The following is a 21890-nucleotide window of genomic DNA, read 5'->3' as shown; positions in this document are numbered from 1 at the left end:
AGCATCTGTTTGTGCAACGTGCATCGTGTGGAGAACCCCGAACAATCTGAGTCAGCTGTCTAATGAGGGAGTAATTCTTTGCAATGATATTCTTTGCAATGCTGATGACTCCCAGCTTGTCATTCCTTCATTTGGAACGACATAGATAAAGTCACTTACATTGTGTCCTTGTTAATCAAGGTGTTGGTGTTGGTAGCTGTCGAGGCCTCTGGTTTCTTTTCAGGCTCAGGTGAGAGGACTTGTTTGGGCCTGGAGAACGGTGGTTCTATTTCCTGTATGTGAGTGAATGGCAGTACAGGACGGAACAAGGACCCCAATTTACTCTGGAGAAAGAAGGATAGCATAGAGTTGACAAAACATCAGTGGAGAAAATATTAAAGCTAGTATAATTATATTTAAATCTACTTATTAACACATCTAACACGTACAAAGGTTAATGCTATAGACTATTTTTTTCATCTTGATTATGAGCCAGCCAACCATCATTTCCTAACAGGGCATGTATTGAAACACGTGCAAAAAGGCATGCAAATATTTAAGGCAAAAACAGAATTTGTATAGTTTTATCAAGGTTGAAAGTCAGTATTTGGTACAACCACCTTTATTCTTTAACACAGCTTGAACTCTCTAAGACAAACTTTCTTCAACTAGTCTTCAGAAATAGTTCTCCGGGCTTCTTGAAAGACACTGAAAGCTCTTATTTGGATGTTGGCAGATGATCCCACACTGCTTCAATACTGTTGGGGTCTGGGCTCCTCTGAGGCCGATTCATGACTGATAGTGTTTCATTGTGTGTTTTTCTATCCAGGTATGCTTTTACTGCACTGGCATTGTGTTTGGGATCATTATCCTGCTGAAAAATGAAGCCACTCCCAATCAAGTGCTTTCCGGATGTTAATGCATGATGGATCAAAATCTGATGTTACTTTTCTGATTTCATCAGATTTGACCACACCCCATACACCACTGGCTTAAATGCAAAGAAACTGAGCAATGACAGAGCCTTTAATGTGTTTTACAGATGGCTGTAGACACTCACTGTTGTCCTCCAATTGTCCGTTTCCAGTGCAGTGTAAGTGTTTTGCTAATAGTTCCTTTGGAACAGTTTGATATTGGGCATTTAGTGGGAAATGGGATCGAATTATGTGTTTTTGTTACCGATTGCTAGTAACAAAGTGCCTATACATACAACTAAAAACATAAAGAAGAAGGGGCGGCTCAAGACTTTTACACAGCAACGTAAATGCAACTAAACAAAACCAAAATCTGTAAAACCAAAAGACTAGGTGGTAGAGTTCTGTGATAATTCTCATCATTATAGACGACACTTTCAAACAACCTGATTTTAAAAAAATCCCTTTTCTGAATTCAAATAGCAGCAGCTTTGTTTCTTTCCCTTTCCTTTTACTTGAATCCTTCAATTTGGCAAATATCAAAAATCAATGTGTCAAGAAATACTCTGAAGACAAGTCTAAAAAGGACCAAAAGACGGAAGGAATTCAAGAGGCAAGGATACCAAAGAAAGGCGAGCTTTAATTTTAACATGAATAAACAGGAAGGAACAAAAAACCCAGAAACAGCCTGAAGCAAACAAACAAAAGTGAAGCTTGGCAAACAAAAGCATGGGAAGTGACTAAGGCTGGATGATCAGGAAAAACTACACAAAAATAATATAACCTCACAATGACTTAGAATAAAACTGGAAAGAAACAATGGAGATGAACACACAGTGGGACGCAAACAGGTTGGATAAAGTAGAGGGTACACAGGCTGCTAAACAGATGGACTGACATCTAACCAGGGGAACAGGGGACTATAAATACACAAGGAACAAACATGAAACAGGTGCAACCAGTGAGGGCAAGGCAGACAATGGGTGTGACCAAATAATCTCATTTGCTTAGGATTTTTTCTAACTGGATGAAGTGAGCTGGAGATAATAACGCATGGCTGAATTTTGCTTCGTGATGTACCTGAGGTCCATCTGAAGAATTCTGCTGCTGGAGTCTCTTAGCACGATTCTGCTTATAGAAGTCGTAGATCATTAGAGCCGCATAGACTTTCCCCACAGTCAGCTCGTTATCTAGAAGAGACAAGTGAGAGACAGTTCCTCCAAGTAAGCAGCAGATGGCGACAGAGGAGCAGCAACTCGGGGGTGAGACTGCAACAGTTTGCAGCAGGATTACTCGAGCAAACCAAAAGAAAACACACGGCAACAAAAACTAATCATCTTATGAAGTAGTTAGTACACAGTCCACTAGTGACTAGGTAACCGTACAGTGATTTTTAACTTTTTATGGCGAGTATGTCTTCACAACAGATGTGTTTCTCTTTAATGTTCTCACCACAGTAGACACCTTTTTTTTAACTTTAAAAACTAAAATCTGTATATCTCAATAACAGAATTTATTTTATCATTTTAAACTGTTTGTTTTCTTTAATCTAGCCTAACTTTCAAGCTCAAGCAAGAGTGATAAGATAGAAGGAAACAGCCATAGCAAAAACAAAACTTAAAAGGTAAAGTGAGTAAAAATAAAAACCATATAACCAGCAAGAACTAGTAAATCCCATCAAAACCCGCACACAGCTGTAGCTCACATTTATGCGGCGTCACCAGCAGGTCCATGGTCTTCTGTGACAAGTTGGGCCACACTCGGTTTATTTCCCTCTTCAGGTCAGCATCGCACAAACGCTGTGCCAGCAAGCCTGAGGATGAGCCCACAAACATGTCACATCGCATCTGCACCAGAGAGTTCAGCGCCATTCACATTCACATCAAAGCTGTCAGGGCAGCTGCAAGGGATTCTGGCTTTTGTAGTTTTAGTCTCACCAGATGCCAGCTTGATCTCCAGGGCTGTGCGAATCAAGGCCATCAGGGTGGAGGTGAAATGCACTGTGTTGTCATCTGCAATTGGCATGTTCATCTTCACCAATCGCTACACAACAAATTAAAGGATTGCTTATCAATGCTGGATATATCTCATTTTAAAAGATTAAGAAACACCAGAACAACAAAGATTTGTTTTCATTAACTGGTATGATGATCTACAGTTACATGCTGTGGCAGCAAATAATGATTCATGACTATGTTATTTAATATAGACATATAGACAAGAGATGCCCATCACAACAGATAGAACAGAAAAATGCAGCAAATGCATCGACTAGAGAATCGTTAGTGAGTAAAAGAGTAAATATTTGGGGTGAGGTTAATAAAATAATTTTTGACTCCTATGTTTACTGTAAAATTAAAGTAAAAATGCAAAAAAAAATATTTGAAAAAAGATAAATCAGTCATCACTTTGAATTATTTTAGTCCATCCAAATAAAGATTCACCCTTTTTTGCCACAACCTAACAGCAGTAAACAGAGCCGTTTATGGCTGCTGTCGTTGCTACGAGACTGCTACGTGGCACAGTTCTCCAAAAACCGAAAATATGATTAACTTATAATGCTAAGCACTGTGAGCCTTCACTGCTGTTGCTGCTGCTGGAAACATGCAGCAGCATGTCCTTCGTTCTCGAAATAGTCACTTAAGGAGGAGAAAGGAAAGGTCGCTGGTTGGCACGCAGCTCTTTAATCAGTTTGACAGAAAAACCAACCATCAAAATGTTAATGTGCTGAAAATGCTGCAAAAGATAAAAATCAAGCTGATATTTTCTATGTGCTTATGGTCTGTGGGGTTTATTCCTGCTATAATGTCCTAAAAACACTGAGCAAGGAACAGAAGACGGGGAATTTTGTTTAAAAAAATACACAAAAAAGGTCCTCGCTTGGTGTATTTAACTTTCACTGAAGCTGCACATTAATTTTATCTGAACATTCAAATGCTTTTTGCCATAGACTGTACATAAAACTTATACACAGCCATTATCACTCAACAGTTAATGAGATTATTTTGTGAAACTTCAAACTCAGCAATTTTGCTGTTGCCGTATTGCCATTTCAAAACTGGATGACTGAGTAGCAGACCTGACTGAAACCAGTGTTTGAGATGACACACTTCCTTTTGCATTCATAGGAGTTCCCCCTGGTGGTCACAGGAAAGAATGCAGGTTTGTTTAAGGCACTACATCCATCTTTTATATACATTCTATGGTTCTGTGGTTTCACTTGTCCTCCATCACTTTAGGGCTAAATTACCTTATAGTTACATTACAATAGATACTTTTTCTATAAGGAAAAAAAGTCCAAGTCAAATTTTAGTAAAATTAAAAACTGCACCAACTTTCACTCTGTATTTTTCTCCTACTTGTTCACACCGAACCTGTAATGGTTCTATTTTCTAAATAAAGAATCCAGAGCACCATTTTACTACAGTGATAAATTATTATTGTTCTATGTGAGAACAATGTGAATCTATTTAAATTGGAAATTTGTTTATAATACAGCTTCCACAACCTCAATTTGTCAGCACCATCAAAATGAGAATATTGGTTGGTTTAAACCAGTCAACCATTTCCAATCAGCTGGCTTCCAAACCTTTTTTTAACGATAAGTTTCTTTGTCTTGAAACATGAAAGAACAGGTCACTGCACCAGCATAAAAGAAATAAAATTTCACTTAGTTCTGGAAAGCCTTGCTGACATAATAAACTAATTAACTAATGATGACATTGATTATTACTTTTAATAGTTTAATGGCAGATTCTGAGGATTTGCTGCTTTTCTCTGTTTCATATTGTTCAAAATTGATTGTATTTAGAAATCTAGACAAAATTGGCACTTACAATGCAAGCTTCAGGTCCACTCTCAATACTTTCAAATTAAAAAGTATTTAAAATTGCTATTAGTAGCAATTGCTTGGCAGCGCTAAATATCAAATTTTAAAAAACAAACAACCATTTTAAAGAACGTTCACTGAATTAATTTTTCATCCATTGTAAAAAAGAAGAAACCAGCCAGCATAAATCCATGCCAGTGCAGCAATGCAATGATTCATGTACACATGCATTGATGAATATATAATAGGGGTGGTGGAAGCATGCATGTATTGCATGTATGACTTTGAACTGCAACTGGAGAAAGTTCAGAGACAGCAGAAAAACAGGAAAGCTATAATTGATGGTTTTCACTTTCTTCAAGTGAAATGGACACAACACAGATATACAGAAAGAAGATGAAGAGATGGAGCGATTAGAGGCGAGTAAGAGGAGAATGAGGAGGAGGAGGGGGAGTTAGTGCCTGGACTGTAGAAAACATTGACACTTATGAAGTCTTGCTTCTGTAGTTCTCAGAAACAGACTGAATAAGAATAAAAGCTGAAGACACAAGATGAAGAAACACACCATCAAAAAGGTGCTAGATGCTGTTATGCAGAAAACATACGTGCAAAGACATAAGCTGCACATATAGACAGAAAAAGAAATCCTCAGAGAGGATACAATGTCAAAAGGGAGAGTGGTGCTTTGCCTAAAGTCAGAACATAAAAGTGTAAACTAACGGGTAACAGGGACAACTGTGACTAGGATGATAACGCGTTCTTTAGAAACAAAGGGAGGTTAACAAAGAGTGTGATCAACAGCAAAGTGGTGGGAGTGAAGAAATAGAAAAAAATGGAAATGGGAAAGATAAAAATGTTAGCCTTGCTCTCAAGTGGACCGCTGCTCTCGCTTTGTTCATGTCTTTCCCTTCCGATTCACAAAAACAAGAGTTATATTTGGAGATGCAGCCACGTCACACCCAGACATTTTTAACTGGGGCAAGGGCAGGGCTGCTTTAAATCTGATTCATTTCGACAGTTGCGCACATACTGGAACCACTCACATTAAGTCTGCATGCTAAGAGGTTAGCAGCCAGCACAGGGACTACCTGAGGATTGTCGAGGTATATACATATACTTGACTCCCACTTGAGAAGGATAAAAGGTGTTCTAATCACAGGACACATGGGATAGGCTCCGTTATTCCGTTCAGTGATAAGATGATGGTGAAAATGTTTTAAAATGACTCATTTTGCAGGAATGAGAGATTCCTCAATAAATCCTTTTTAGCACATGAATCCAGATGGGATCCTTCAAGAAAAAAATCGCTAAATATTCTCTCTCTTTTTACAATTTTTTTTTCCATAAACCAGTAGTGATGGGATTTCCGGCTCTTTTTAGAGAACCGGCTCTTTCAGCTCCAAACTGGCTCTTCGGGTTGTTTTGTTGCTTTAATAAATTTATTATTAACAATAATATAAAATTATGCACAAAAGGAATTACTTTTTTTTTTACTATTTATATATGTTTATATATAAATATATGCGGTGGCCCCTAGAGACAAAACACGTACAAACTCCAAAACACATTTCTAGCGTTAACTTAACTTCAAAGCAGAGCTACCTCGATCACTTAAATTACACAATTGAAAGCATGTGTGTATTGTTTGTGTATTTATACACAGGCACTCATATATATTCAAATAATTAAAAAAAAAATTCATTCACCTGTTATTACCACACACCAAATCCGGTCGTTGGTACTTGCTGGCTTGTGTAGCCACTAGGTAACAAAAGCTCAACACTGTGCCCAGCATCCTGGAGCACTTCTGTTGTCTTTTGTACGTGTTTTGAGTTTTTACGTGTTTTGGAGTTCGTACGTGCTTTGTCTCTAGGGGCCACCGTAAATATACTTTTATTTATTCACTCCACATAAAATGTTATAAATAAATCATATAATACAAAAACCAGCTATTCACATTTCAACTTTTAACCATTTAAATTTTCAGCTTTTTCCTTTTAAACAAATTTAAAGTGAAACAACACAAAACACTGCAAACCACAACACAATTAAATATAAATTATAATATGAAAACAAAAAGAAGATGCATATTCTCTGTCATATGGGCCTGCATGACTGACTTTCTGAATCCTTTATCATCTGCAACTGAAAATAGTTGTGGATGATTACTATACCTTTCTAATGTGATGTTGTTGTCCCTGGCTCTCTTTCTCTCTCCCTCCCGCTCTGTTCCTGTGCTACAGCGCAAAGCACAAAGCTCGCGTGCTGAGTGAAGAGGCTATGGTTTAACAAATCACCAAATCTGGTACAATTTTCTCTATATGAACATAAAGTGTCAACCGGATTTCACCAAAGCCATCAGGAAAAGAAATCTAATTTAATGGTGATTTATCTGGATGTTGTCATCCCTTAAGACCTTTTGGAAACCTGGCAGATAATCAAAACACCAGGGTGTTTTTTTTTTTACCATTTATCTTGTGGGGTATATCTTTAAAGGTATTTTCTTGATCTTACAGACATCAACAGTATTTCCAAAGTAACAAAATAATTGTCTGGGGAACAACCCGTTCTCTTATTCACTGAGTGTTTGTGTGGATCTTTGCACCCCTTTTTTCTTTTAAACCAAACATTTCCAGATGCAGATGACCCACAGCTGGATTATCCTACAGGTTGTCTGTTACTTGCTACTTGACCAAATCACAGAATGGCATGCATTAAGTTCATAAATGGTGTTCAGTCTCCACTAATCCTTGAGAAAAATGTCTCATCCAAATGGCTAGATGTTCTTTCCTCACAAGCTAGTCGCTATCTTTATTTTTCTGTTAATTGGTGCTTGGCAGATGGTGTACAGTGGATTTAGCAGAGCGTGTTCGCTGAAAACAGCAACCTGCTGCTGGAAACAGGGGTGCCAAGACAGCCATAAAACCAAAACAATAAGCAAAAGCTCTGTGGAGTTGCAGAATACATAATGTGGTGTCAACATAGAAAGTAACGACAGGTTTAACTATCAAACAGAAAAAAAAACATATTTTAGTTGATGCTGATGCCATTTTAATAACCAATACCTCCTATTTTCCAATGGAGAATTTGTGAATATGATGCTTTCCTCATCTCCCTGATTTATTTCTATTTATTACTGTTGCCTGGCCCTCTAGAGCAGACGAACAAAATGCACAGAAAACCCTCACAGAACAGGACAAGAGAGCCACACAAGTACACAGAAAGAACATCAGAACAGCAGGCCAGAAGATATCAGCTTTGACACACTGACAGAAGCCTGAAGATGTTTGACAGGTGAGCACAGGCAACCTGCGGTGGCTACAGGAAGAAGGGATAAGGAAGGAGGAAGATGCGATTCTACCTTATAGGCGACTCGGGGCGGACATTTCTTTCCCAAACCTAGTGGAGGGGACATGTCCCGAAGCATCTCGTACATATCCCGGTAAGCTATGCGGCCACTTGTCAGGGAAAGGTTGGTCGGAGACCATGGAAGGAAGGATGAAGTTTCCCCAGGTGAGGAGGTGGAGTGGTAAAAGAAGAATGGGAAGTTATAACAGAAAGTGGCCAAACCAAAAAAAAAAAAAAAAGAGAAGGGAGAGGAAACACAGAAATCCTTGTTAATAAGATTTCCAGGATATGATGACCAGGAATGCCATCCTAGTTGAATTTACAGATTCAGGAATGGATTCCAGAGAAGGAAGGAGGGGAGGATGATCCAGAGGATTGCCTGTACAAAGATGAAAGGTTCCCAGTGGAAGGTATGCTTTAACAAATCTGAGTACATTTTTCTTTAAAGGAATACTCCTTGAAAAAACAATCTGTTTCAAGTAAATATTACTGCCTGTAACAAATTTTTAAAAGGCGAATGTAGAAAGTTTGAAGGCTACTTTACAAAAGCTGCAATGACATTATATTATATTATTTAAATAAATGCAGAAGTACCTGAAGACATTTATAAGAATAGTTTGGTGTACTTCCTTTCTTCTTTTCCACAATTCTGGGTAAGTGTAATATATTATCTATAAATCATAATCTGAAGCGGCCATTACCAGCGGTACAAACAGTTGACAGGGTGTATTTCTGCAGTAGCCAGGGCGCACGTGAAGAGATTTACTAAACTAGTCTTAAAAAATAAACAAGTGTAGTGGAAGAGTTAAGATGTTCTCATACCTAGAGCTGGATTACTCCAGTCTGACTCAGTTGACCCGGCTACTCTGCTGTATCACATGATACATACATTTATGGTTATATAGCTACAGCGTTTAGCTCAAACCTGTAGCATACAGCTGGTAGTTGAGTCAGATCGAGGTCGGGCCACGTTCTCACCATAACAGAATGTCTCTAGAGTGCATTTGGGAGGGGACAATCCAAGGGTTTTAGTGTTTCTATGGTTTTGATCTGCCTGAGCACAACTATTGTGTTCATGTGTGCACAAATCAACTGAATAGCACCAACTATGAAGATACCAAAGAGTAATGGATAAGCAGCTGTTATGGACTACCAAAATAAATGCATAAATTATTTAAACAGATTTTTAAAAATGATCAAAAAGTAATTAAAAACATTTTCACTAAAAACATTGCCAGCAGTTGCTATTGGTAGCTAAAAGTATGTAAACTGAAAATAAAACATCTTAGCTAAATAATCTTTTACAGATAAAAAAGATTAATTGTTAGATGAGACATGTATAAGATAAACATAAGGTTAAAATAGCTAAATAAGGTTATTAATGAAAAATTGGACATGATTACCTAAAACTATGGATAGAAACTATAGAGATGGAAATTGTTTGCAAATGAGAGATGAATGAAACATTACGTTAAATATATGAATTTAAATAAATAATTGTCACCTAAGCAGAACAGATGGATAGAATAATTGGCTAAAATTATAGTTAACAGTTCAAATTTATTAGCAAGTTGTTAGATAAAGTCTGATAGTTTTTCGTGAGCTTAATGTCATTTATGCAGCCAAGAGTAAATGGGTACTTGAACATTTCAAAATTGATTTTAAATTTGAAATCAACAGTTTTGATGACGTCCAGGGCTCCTTAGGTGCCATGAAACTTAACATCTATGAATGTGTCTGATCTAAAACTTAAAATTTTTCAGTTTCACCTCTTAAGTTGGTGCTTATGAATCAAAAACGAGATGTTCAGTGGAGTATTCCTTTAACATGCACTCTTTTTCTGCATGCTAAGAGACAACAGCAGTAACCAAAGTGGAAACAAAGCACACAATGCTCTCGTTGTCACTTTTCTTTCACTCCTGTGTTTAGAAGCAGGAAAATATCTTAGACATGGCATCTGATGCCTTCTGTTTGAGGCTGACATGCTGCGTTGTTTCCTGCACTCGCCATGGTTACCTGCCGGCTGGTTAGTGGAGGATCGATGAGCATTTGTATGCATGTGTGTTCAGGTCATTCTCTGGCACCCCAGTGAATGAGAAGAGACACTGACAGTCTGAAACCATCACAGTCCCTTAAAAAACAAAAGGACTGTGGGGGAGGGCAAACCTTATAAGCCACCCTGCTGGGGCACTTCTTCCCCAGGCCCAGAGGAGGCGAGATAAAATGCAACAATTTGTACATATCCCGATAGCATATTCTCCCGCTGAAAGAGATGAGACATATTCGAGAGGTTAGGTTAAAGGTTATTCCATTTTATCTATTCATATTGATCTATTATCAGTCAGTGGACATTAACGAATAACTGTCAAGAAGAGGCAGTTAGAAGAAAAACAAATACAGCATAGGATCTTCATTGTTCAGTTTGTTTTACACTTCTCTTTTTTATACATCAGTGGATTTTTATTTTTTGGGGGGGGAGAATTAAAAATGTGCAATGTGGCATAAATTCTGTAAGCTGCTGGTGCTACAAATTTGTCAGTACAACTATATACACTTATTGGCTGCTTATTAGTTATGATATTCTGTTGTCCAATTTTGGTGAGCCTGTGTGAACTGATAACTGACAGAAGTGGCATCCAGTGTGGTCTACTGCTGCTGTAGCCCATCTCTTCAAGGTTCTCCTGTGTTCCCACCAGGGAAGATCTTCTGCATAACATATATTCTTCATACTGGTTGTGACAAGTGGTTATCTGAGTTACTGTTGCTTTTCTATCAGTTTGACCCAATCTAACCATTCTCTCTGAGCTCTGGCGTCAACAAGCTGTTTTCACCCAGACAACTGCCACTCACTGGATGTTCTCCCTTTCTCAGACCGCTCTCTGCAAAACCTAGAGATGGTTGAGAGAGAAAATTCCAGGAGATCAGCAGTTTCTGAAATACCAGCATTTTTAGCACCAACAACAATGTTCAAATTGACTTATACAGTGGGATGCAAAAGTTTAGGCAACCTTGTTAATAGTCATTATTTTCCTGTATAAATCGTTGGTTGTTACAATACAAAAATATCAGTTAAATATATCATATAGGAGACACACACAGTGATATTTAAGAGGTGAAATGAAGTTTATTGGATTTACAGAAAGTGTGCAATAATTGGTTAAACAAAATCAGGCAGGTGCATAAATTTGGGCACTGTTGTCATTTTATTGATTCCAAAACCTTTAGAACTAATTATTGGAACTCAAATCGGCTTGGTAAGCTCAGTGACCCCTGACCTACATACACAGGTGAATCCAATAATGAGAAAGAGTATTTAAGGGGGTCAATTGTAAGTTTCTCTCCTCTTTTAATTTTTTCTGAAGAGTAGCAACATGGGGTCTCAAAACAACTCTCAAATGACCTGAAGACAAAGATTGTTCACCATCATGGTTTAGGGGAAGGAAAGAAAGCTGTCTCAGAGATTTGGACAAGCCAGCTTCATTCTGGAATAAGGTGCTGTGGACTGATGAAACTAAAATTGAGTTATTTGGGCATACCAAGGGGCGTTATGCATGGAGGAAAACGAACACAGCATTCCAAGAAAAACACCTGCTACCTACAGTAAAATATGGTGGTGGTTCCATGATGCTGTGGGGCTGTGTGGCCAGTGCAGGGACTGGGAATCTTGTCAAAGTTGAGGGACACATGGATTCCACTCAGTATCAGCAGATTCTGGAGACCAATGTCCAGGAATCAGTGACAAAGCTGAAGCTGCGCCGGGGCTGGATCTTTCAACAAGACAACGACCCGAAACACTGCTCAAAATCCACTAAGGCATTCATGCAGAGGAACAAGTACAATGTTCTGGAATCTCAGTCCCCAGACCTGAATATTATTGAAAATCTGTGGTGTGAGTTAAAGAGAGCTGTCCATGCTCAGAAGCCACCAAACCTGAATGAACTAGAGATGTTTTGTAAAGAGGAATGGTCCAAAATACCTTCAACCACAATCCAGACTCTCATTGGAACCTACAGGAAGCGTTTAGAGGCTGTGATTTCTGCAAAAGGCAGATCTACTAAATATTGATTTCATTTCTTTTTTTGTGGTGCCGAAATTTATGCACCTGCCTGATTTTGTTTAACCAAGTATTGCACACTTTCTGTAAATCCAATAAACTTAATTTCACTTCTTAAAAATCACTGTGTGTGTCTCCTGTATGATATATTTAACTGACATTTTTTATTGTAACAAACAACGATTTATACAGGAAAATAATGACTATTAACAAGGTTGCCGAAACTTTTGCATCCCACTGTATCACTTCTCCCGATTCTGATGTTCAGTTTTAATTTCAGGAATTCAGTGAGTATAGATTTTTGTTTTTGTTCAAAAAGTAGTTGAATTGTGTTTTGATAGTGACATGTTTCATTAAAGATGATCATAGTTTTTCAATAAAAATCAAAAGCCTGATTTTAAATTTCCCCCACAAGCTGGACTCTGGACTTCCAACTTGGTTTCACTGTGGAGGGATACAGAATACCGTAACCGGTGGCGAGAGGTGGATCTCACCAATTTTGATAAAAGCTGAAAACAATAAGCCTTAAATGTACTGACATAAAGAGAAGTTGTAGCAGTGGAGAATAAGCTGAATGTTACTGTAGGCACTTCTGAGAGCAGCTCATTTATATTCAAAGGAATAAATAATATTTCCTCCCCCGTAATGTCTGTCAGGTGATGATGATTTCATATTTCTCATCTCTCCTGGAGTCCCGACTCACTGACAAGGCTCCTGTGAAGCTTTCGTTAAAACTTAAGGAGCCTTTCATAATCTGAGACAGATTACTGTCTCACTCAAAACTTTTATAGTGTTTTATTAAAGGTAAACTGCTTCTGGTTGGTGTAAAGAGCAGCGAGGGTCGTGGCATGAACCTGTATTCCCCAACTGGATAGCTAGAAATAGTCTCTCTTCACACCACAGTGAGAGACTGAGTCGCTTTGGAGCTTATCAGTGAGGAGAGCTGAGTGGACGCCGAGTGGAACTCTGGATTTGCATGCATCAGTCCAACCAAAAGAGGGGATTGTCACCAGCTTCAGCCCAAACTCTGGGCTCAAGCTCAGAGTTATCCAGCTGGGACACAGAAGTCAATCTGAGACTGTTCTGCTTCCTAACTTGGCTTCCTTTCAAATGAAAACCACCTTTACCACTTCCTAACACTGGGGAGTAAAATGTAGCAAAGTCAGAAAAGGCTCCTACCAAGCAGCAGGGTCATACTCTGCCCACACACGTATGAATTCATCAAGGTGATGAGGCCCCAGGATGGAGGCGTCCCTGGTAAGGTACTCAAAATTGTCCATGATGACCGCAACAAAGAGGTTCAACATCTGGTAAATGACATCACAGTAAAGTGAAATAAATTGCATACATGTTGATTAATAGGAACATTGGTATTAATTTAAGCTATTACCTAAACTTTTTAAACTGCACAGTACTGTGGTGATTATATAGCCTATGCATTCTTCTTTAAAGGAATGCTTTACACATTCATTAAAAAACACATATTTATATTACTAGATAACATTTTGTTATGCATGCATTTAATTTTATCCATTCTCTGTATAAATTGGAGAGTTCAAAATTAGCTTTGCTACCAACTTTATTGCCTCATATTGGCAACACTACTGGGCTATTAAAGGCAATAATCAGGTCTTATAAAAATGTTCTATGAATGTATTTGTCTGTGTCACTGAATTAGATTTATGAAAAGAGCATAAAAAGCAGTTAAACAGACTGTTATCTACAGGGGTTTGTATCCTCAGCAGCACCTCATTTACATTTAATTCCTATTGTTCTCTTTAACTCGCTGTTACTTGCAGCATTCTTCTGAGACTTTCAGAATAAGAACATTAAACGTCTGGAAAACGTATGTCGATGAAAACACGCAGTAGGACGAGGTATTTACCAGAAAGGAGCAGAGGAAGATGAAGGAGACAAAGTAGAAATAGGCAAAGTCACTGCCACACTCGTCTCCTGCAGTTCCCGAGAGCTTATCGCACGGCCGGTTACTGAGGCATGCTAGCATGATCTCATGCCACGCCTCACCTGTTGCGCTCCTGAAAGATGCACAAGTAAAGATACAGGAGTGAAAAGTGAATGTGAGTGCTTGAGTTAGTTTGACCCAAAATCATTGGATTATCTGAGCTGCCAGAACTATTAGAGCATGGAAGCAGGGTTACCTGAAGAGAAGGGTCAAGGCCTGGAAAAAGGTCTGGAAGTTGTTGTGGTGGTTTATGGCGTTCTCCTCATTCAGCTCAATGTTACCAAACACCTGCAGCAACAAAGGAGGTGTTATAGATTATGTGAACTGTTTTTAACCCAATAATTTAAATTATAAGAAACCCCTGTAGTACAAACCAAGGTCGTTGAAAAGCATTTTTTCTCAGTCTTACTCTGGTCCTTTATAAAAACCTGTGTTATAATATTAGCTGTAAGAAATATACTTGGTAAGAGATTTATGAATTATAACCCAAAGTCAAATAAACACATGAGGCTTCGGCTGATTTCACAGCAGAAGGCTCAGCTGGATGGAGATTATACATTTCCCGCCCTACACTGAGTTGCTGTGTTCAGACCTGTGACATTGCTATGTAAGACTTACATGTAAAACTATGTCCCTCTCTTTTCTGTATATATAATGCATTATTTATATTAAATGCCCCAGTTGTTGTCACATTGTAGAAATGTTGAAAATGTGTTTCACATTCAATTATAATCTGCCAATAAACAGTATACTTACAATTCCCAGTGTGGACCTTTCTGTCTTTGTTAAGTTTCTTCACTGAATATAATAGGTACTAATGGATGCCATAAACAGTGGTTTATGGATGTAATTTGAATATGAAATATAATTATATTGTGGCCTTGTACAAACTGCTTTTGTAAGCCAATAAAGCTAGAGCTAATTTTCCTTCTTTGTGTATATACGTTATCTGTCATTAACTGTGTAATGTTGCGTGCATTGCAACTACTTATTGCATACATTGTGCAGATACAGGCTTATAATTTATCTCAAGCATTACTCGTTTATGCTATGTCAGCATAGTTTAATGCAAATGTCGTTCCAGGAAACCATTTCTGACCTGAACTGGAACTGAATGGCAGACACAAAGAGAGTAGATAGCTGTCATAACTCATGGTTATCCTGGTGTCAGTCCAATAAAACATCCCAGAGGCCTTTTTAAAATATTTATTTGCCTCATGGCAAGTCCATCCTGCTGACCTATAAACACCAGCTGCTATACCCAGGAGACCCGTGATAGCAGTCACCTATGCAGGTAGCATCTTATCCATCCATTTTTTCAGGAAAAACATATTGGAATCCTTTATATCAGCTGCCTCAAAAATAAAGAATAATCCACTCTGAAAACACATTTAGTCTGTGCTTAAGTTTATAATGTAATATCTTTACCAGGACTGTATCAAAAGTGTAGAAAACAGTCATATAGCAATGCCAGACACATTTTTCTTGTGGTTGCTGTACATGACAAAATGCATTAAATTTAAAGAACACAGGAAACATCTGGGAAGGTAGCATTTATCCAGCACAGAAGTTCTGTTAGTCTGCAGTCAACAACGACTATTAATCAATTATATTCAAGCTGCAGCGTCAGTGGCTGAAAAATGAAGTGTCACGCTGAAGTGTTACAAACTGCAGTTCCTTGATGTTCCTTGTGACTGACTTCCACATGCAAGTATTTCAAATCGTCAAACTTTAGAGCAGAAATAAAGAAGCAAAAACTCTGCGTAGTTCCAAACATCTGTCTAGCAGAGATTCATCTGTTCTCTCATGCTAACAGGTTATCTCAGCCCTGCACTGTCATAACACTTACTGTAGCACACACGACATCACTTCATTGCACTGCACTGTTTGCCACACTGTTACACTGAGCCATTTGAATGTCAGCTGGTATTTGCTTTGAACTTTTTGGAACATTTAGGAAGAAAGTTTTTTTATTGTTTCTTCTGCTTCGTTGACTTAGAAATATTCAATTGTTTTATTTTCAGTTAAGAGTCGTTTTAATCTCATCACCTGCATCCACGAGGTTTTTAATAGTGGTTTGAAGCATCAAAAGTGGTCATGTGTCATTCTGTCTGTAAACACGATACCGCGTGTGAAGTTTTGGATGAATTCAGATCAAACTTTGTAGAAGTGTAGAGTGGGGTTAATGACTTACTTGAATGATTTACTGATTGATGATTTATTGGTTAAAAATGGACAAAAAGCTCTTACAAAGTTCTTACAAGCGCGGTGTGTAAAGATTTAAAATATCATGTAACATTTGACCTCTGACCCCTGCTTAGATCAGTCAATAGACTGATCTAAACATCAAAACGATAATAATTCTATATAGAGCTATTTAAAACTGTTTCTTACTGACAGTGTTTTTATAGGGAAATTATAAAAATCACATTCCTATACTGTTTAAATACATAACAATTTCAATGTTTAATGTATAATGTTAAAATAACTAAAAATAAATAAATCAACAGAAAAAAAAACTATGATTAAATTTTTTTTCCCCTTTATATTTTTTTTATTAAACATTTCAGTGAATTTTAGTAAACAAGGAGATTTACTATATGTCAGGTAGATTAAAATGGCTTTCAACAGAGTAAATAAGAAAAACCTGGAATTTGTACTTTTCTTTTTTTTTTACTGCACTAGAAACTTCTGACAGCAAGTTTAAAAGCAGCAAACTAAGCAAAATTAATATCTATAAAATACAACACTTTTCCCTTGAAAGTAAATACTGCTCAGCGAGTGAGCTCTCTTTTTGGAGGTTTGAACTTTTGGAGTTTTTCATGTTAAAATAATTATACATTTGGTTTTATCAAGCTGCAATGTACTTATTTTAGGTGTTTATCATATGTTTGGTGTGTTTTTAACTGCTGTGACAAAAGGATTTTCCCACTGTGAGATAAACTATTTCTGAAAATTACTTCCTGTGCAGTTAATTACACCAAAAGCCAGTCTAGGAAGTTTGTGGACCTGTTTTAGTGGAGGAAATGCTTTAAATTTGTATTTCACTTATCATTAATTAGATGGTATCTGATTCCCCAATATAGTCTATGAGTGCTAACCAGGCTTGCTGACTGATAAATTCACGCTGGTCTAAATGTAGTCAACTGTGGCTTCAAAAACCAAGATGGCAATGACCATAAAACAAAATGAATCCACTAACCAACGGGTAAATTCCTGGTAGCTACTATACATCCATCTTTTATACAGAGCATTTGGTTAAAATGATGCCAATCACTATACTGGACATCAAATTAAGAGAAATGGTGAAATGCCAGTTAAACACAAGCTAATGTGTAGTCACACCCACTCAGGTCATTCACTGATAGGCTACTGGGAAATCTTCACGTTGCAGAAGGCATATTTCATCGAATCATGAAATTCAGATGTGCTTTATGACTTACCTGCATTCCTATGATGGCGTAGATAAAGAACAGCATGGCAATGAGTAGGCAGACATATGGCAGGGCCTGAAAGCATACACATGAATACAGTCTGAGCACACTCATATACTGCATGGCACCAACAATATCCATTTTATACACACCCAGACACACATGGGGCACAGCGCCTCTTTGATCTCTTCCTCTGTGTTTGTATGCACGTACACACTCATAAATCGGATTCTCTACAGAGCAACAAGCACCCTTCTAACATTTTACAGTATTTATTTAAGAACCCGAGCAACGAACCTGACCTGCTGGGTTGATTCTTTTCAACCAACTATTTATATGGCTGCAAGAAGGCGGCGAACATCTGTTGTAATTAAATAGCCACCTTTTAACACTCTGAAGCTACTGTCCATTTTCATTGGGCTTAAAAGCTCTCACCACTGACATTAAAGCTGCTATAAATTCCCTGTGCTGTGGCCCCAGCGCTCCACATTTAACTCAACTTGTCCCAGGGGATTTAGAGAACAAAACTGGCACGGTGTGAAAATCTAAACTGCTGTCTGCTGAGAGCTATTTTGTTCAATTTGAACAGGAAAAAGCATGCCTAGGCCTGTTTTTTGAGCCCTTTATTCCACTAGTTGTATTGTATGAGATATACTTTCATGCAAGAGCAAATAAATCTGGCTCAGATTGCCAGCCCGTGTGTCTTTCCAAATTTACAGTTTCTTTCTGCAAGTTTACACACTTACCGAGATGCTTCAGACTCTAACTCGGATGTTTATAATGTTTCTATGTTACTCAGTTTTTTCCTTACCTTGAACGACTGAACGAATGTCCACAGCAGGATGCGAATAGTGTAGCCTTGTCGCAGAAGCTTGATGAGACGAGCTGCTCTGAACAGCCTCAGGAAACTCAGGTTGATTTTTTCTTTCTGGGAAAGACAAACAAATGATCTGTTATTATGTAACAGATTTGAGGATATTTTTATTAACAATTTATTAAGCTGGTAGCATACTGCAGTACATTTTTGTAGACGATTTCAGGTTTTTTTGTTTTGTTTTTGCTAGAGGGAAAAAATGCGTACTGAGATTTACAGTAAAACTCTATTTTAATGTTCTCCAAACTAACCATGTACAAGTTGATCTAATAGCAGAAAGAGTAAATAAATAAATAACAATTAGCATCAATAACCTGAAAATCAGTTACAAGGACTAAAAATGCGTGACAGAGTAGCCAAAGTCAAAAGAAGAACTATGAGAGAACTCCAGAAAGGTTGCAAAACTATTGCTCAAAGCCACTTTTAAAACTGACAAGAATGTCTGTCTCCCTGGAAGCAGAATACAAAGAAATGAGGGGTTGCCAAAGACTTTTAACCACTACTCTCTTAGACATCCATCCTATGATCTTTTAGGATAGGTTTCAGTCCTCCTGCAACCCTGAACTGATTAAGCAAGTAAAAAAATGGATACTTGGATGGATCAGTGGGATGATATACTGATAAATCTGATATAATCTAGAAGCAATACAGACAAACTAATATTAACAAGGTTATTATAATAAACTAAAACTGAAATTAAAACTAACTGAAACTAAACTGAATTAAAAACAAACTGTCAAAATAAAATAAAAATAAAAAAATAATTAGAAAGTACAAAACTACATTAGCTCTAATCCTAATTGATCCTTTCGTAGCTCAGAACTGATCCAGCTGAATGAAATGACATTAGCTGAACACAGCATACACAAGGCAGGCCAAGAAGTATAGCTCAACCCAAATCCAAGCACATCAACTGATTTTGTTAAAGCCAAAGCAAATGTACGCTATTTAAGTTACTGCCTACAGTAGCTGCACATCTGAAAACCGCTTTGCAACCCACCTCCACCTTCGCACCTCCTTTTCACACTGAATCAAGTCTGTTGCCACTGTTTTGTACAGGGAGCTTTGCTGCTGCTCTCACAGCCTTTGGCTGTATGCACATGGAAGGTCAGAAAGGTGCCAGAAAAACGCCAGGCTGCCAAATACAAATTACTGCTGATGGAAATAACAACGTTCTTTTCACTGTAGTGGATCTGACTGAACTGTACATTTTCACATTAAGGGCTTATGTAACAGTAATTGCCGTAGAAGGTCTGATTACTGTTAAAGCACACATTTCATGCTACATTGGTTTAAAAGGTCTTAATTTATATCATCTCACATTCAAGGTGTAGTTAGACACTTTAAACTAAAGCCGTGGAAGAGAACAGCACACGGTGACGGGGGAACTGACAAAATCAGTGGCCAACAAGGAAAGCCACTTACCGTCTAGAGGTGTCAGATGTGACAGAAGGGGCAGAGTGAGGGCACAGGCGCCAGGAAAGACACAGCAGAAGATGAAAAACAGTGGGGGGAAAAAGCAGCGAGAGAAACAGAGAAGAAGACTAATGATCACAGGAAGAGAAAGTCACACAAAAGCTGACTTTGCAACACAGAAAGCTAAAGTATCCTGCCTCAGTCCTCAAGCTGCACAAATACTTTGCATCTGCTGTGATTAAAAATATGAAACTAAATGTTCAAGACTGTAAAGTTTAATGTTCAAGTCGTGTGGCTTCCCTTGCTTCATGTATAGATTTTTATGATGTCATGTTTTTTTTCTATGGACTTGTTTGGCTGATTCGAGGACTGAGACTAAGAGTACAGCAAAGCATGACATCCACACTGATGATTTTGAAGCTGGAAAAAAAAATTCTGACATTAAGCAAAAACACATGCAAATTAATGCTACAGCAGCTCAAATTTTAGCGAAAGTCAGAACAGCAACTAAATGAGTAATTGACAGTTGGGAGGAATTGGTGATATTTCGGACTTTCAAACTTTGAACAACAACACCCCCCCCAAAAAAATAAAATAATAATAGAAAATGTGAAATCAGCAGTCTGGGTTGTCAGAGTTTTTGACAGTCCAGGCTGCTTTGGTGGGTATTTTTCATAACTTTTTTTTCTGGCTTTTTATAGACAAAAACATAAAAAAAAAAAAATAGAAAATAGATTAATCATAATAACAGTATTTGAACGCTTGCATGCCCAGAGTAAATCACTTCCACTGTAGCAAAATATTAACTTTGATTAGTCCATTATTGTGATAACAGTTTCCCTGATTGGACTAAATCTGCTTCCTGTGTCACAGCATGCTGCTTTGCTGCTTTGCCGTTGTGATCCTACAGCTATGAGCAAGCACTGAATTTTTGTACCCATGTAGGAAGTGACCCATGGGTGCATGCGATGAGAAATGTAACTCTTACATTTATCTCTGTGCACAAAATGTCTGTAATGCTTCCAATCACAGTCACAAAGTCAAACACATTCCAGGGCTCTTTCAGGTAGTTCTAAAAGAAAGAGAAAGAAGAAAAGTGGATGTTATAGTTAACCTTTAAAGATTTTATACAGTGTCTTCGTCATAACTAACTGCTTTTAAAACGCTTTCCACCCTTTCAAGTGTACATTCAAATGAAAAACTGTAGAGCCTTCATTCAAAGGGCTTTACAAGTTGGCTCTTGTTCACATTCACAGTCATAAACTGAGAGTATTACAATATTTACACATGTCATGGAAAACCATAAAACATGAAACTAACTGGGTTGACCTGTCTGGTGAATGTGAATGCGTTTGTGTAGGTGGATGTGTGTGTGTTTGTTTGTGGTGTCATTTGTAAAGTAAATATGGGCACTCCATTCTGATCAGTGTATGCGTATGTTTGTGCTGCGTTATATTTGTGTATATTTATTGTACAAAATGAAAATACCCTGATGCTTAGCACTAATAAGGAGGTATCTGTCCATTGCACTCCATTCAGTTTTTAGATGTAACTGACGACTTACCACACTCTACTCTAAATATGGTCCAAAGGTATAAGATATTAAATTTAGCTTTAATCTAATAATAAAAAATCGGGAGCTCAGGATTATCAAAAGATGTGAACAATTGTAATCCATAACTGAACTTTTAATAGATATGTCAAAGTTGACTATTATATAATTTTCCCTGCTCTAACCACAATAAACCAAGTTCTAATGCCAGTTTAAAAACCTGTTTAATTATAGATTACGTAAATTATTACTATTGAGCTATTCCTTTATTCTTATGTAGTTAATTTAATCTTTTTAATAAACTGACCAGACTGGCAGCACTGTGATTTTCCCAAATTCATACTAAGACATCTAATCCAAGCAGACATTCTATGATCCATTTTCCAGCAACATCCCCCTACACTGCCTCATTTGAACGAGTCTCCTGTGCACGAATATGTGGGCAAATTTTAATACAGATCTAGATATGAAAAAGTTGCAGACACAGATACAAAGTTGAGGCACACAAAAAGTATTCAAATGAGCAC

General features: G+C 37.7%; 1 protein-coding gene across 6 annotated transcripts in view; it reads right to left on the bottom strand.

The window, feature by feature from the left end:
• The window catches only part of LOC147325606 (putative voltage-dependent N-type calcium channel subunit alpha-1B), a 217353-nt gene that overhangs the window by 13874 nt on the left and 181589 nt on the right, over positions 1 to 21890 (bottom strand). For 4 of the 6 annotated variants that reach the window (XM_086300181.1, XM_086300176.1, XM_086300179.1 and 1 more), the window contains 11 exons: positions 20800 to 20883; positions 18333 to 18449; positions 17531 to 17596; positions 14284 to 14375; positions 14010 to 14160; positions 13304 to 13431; positions 10237 to 10333; positions 2831 to 2936; positions 2599 to 2706; positions 1974 to 2083; positions 160 to 323 (listed from right to left, as the gene is read on the bottom strand). In XM_086300181.1, coding sequence (XP_086156307.1) covers positions 160 to 323; positions 1974 to 2083; positions 2599 to 2706; positions 2831 to 2936; positions 10237 to 10333; positions 13304 to 13431; positions 14010 to 14160; positions 14284 to 14375; positions 17531 to 17596; positions 18333 to 18449; positions 20800 to 20883 — 1223 coding nt within the window. Of the gene's footprint in view, positions 1 to 159; positions 324 to 1973; positions 2084 to 2598; positions 2707 to 2830; positions 2937 to 8083; positions 8181 to 10236; positions 10334 to 13303; positions 13432 to 14009; positions 14161 to 14283; positions 14376 to 17530; positions 17597 to 18332; positions 18450 to 20799; positions 20884 to 21890 lie in introns of all 6 variants that reach the window. The other 2 variants (XM_086300177.1, XM_086300178.1) reach the window with 1 other exon arrangement.

This window comes from Aulonocara sp. 'chitande type north' Nkhata Bay, linkage group LG7, assembly GCF_057382095.1.
Source record: "Aulonocara sp. 'chitande type north' Nkhata Bay isolate Kocher_YH1m ecotype deep benthic linkage group LG7, A_spYH_male_GT1.1, whole genome shotgun sequence".
Classification (NCBI taxonomy): domain Eukaryota; kingdom Metazoa; phylum Chordata; class Actinopteri; order Cichliformes; family Cichlidae; genus Aulonocara; species Aulonocara sp. 'chitande type north' Nkhata Bay.
The sequence above is the reverse complement of the archived record's forward strand: the minus strand, read 5'-3'. Positions and strand labels throughout refer to the sequence as shown.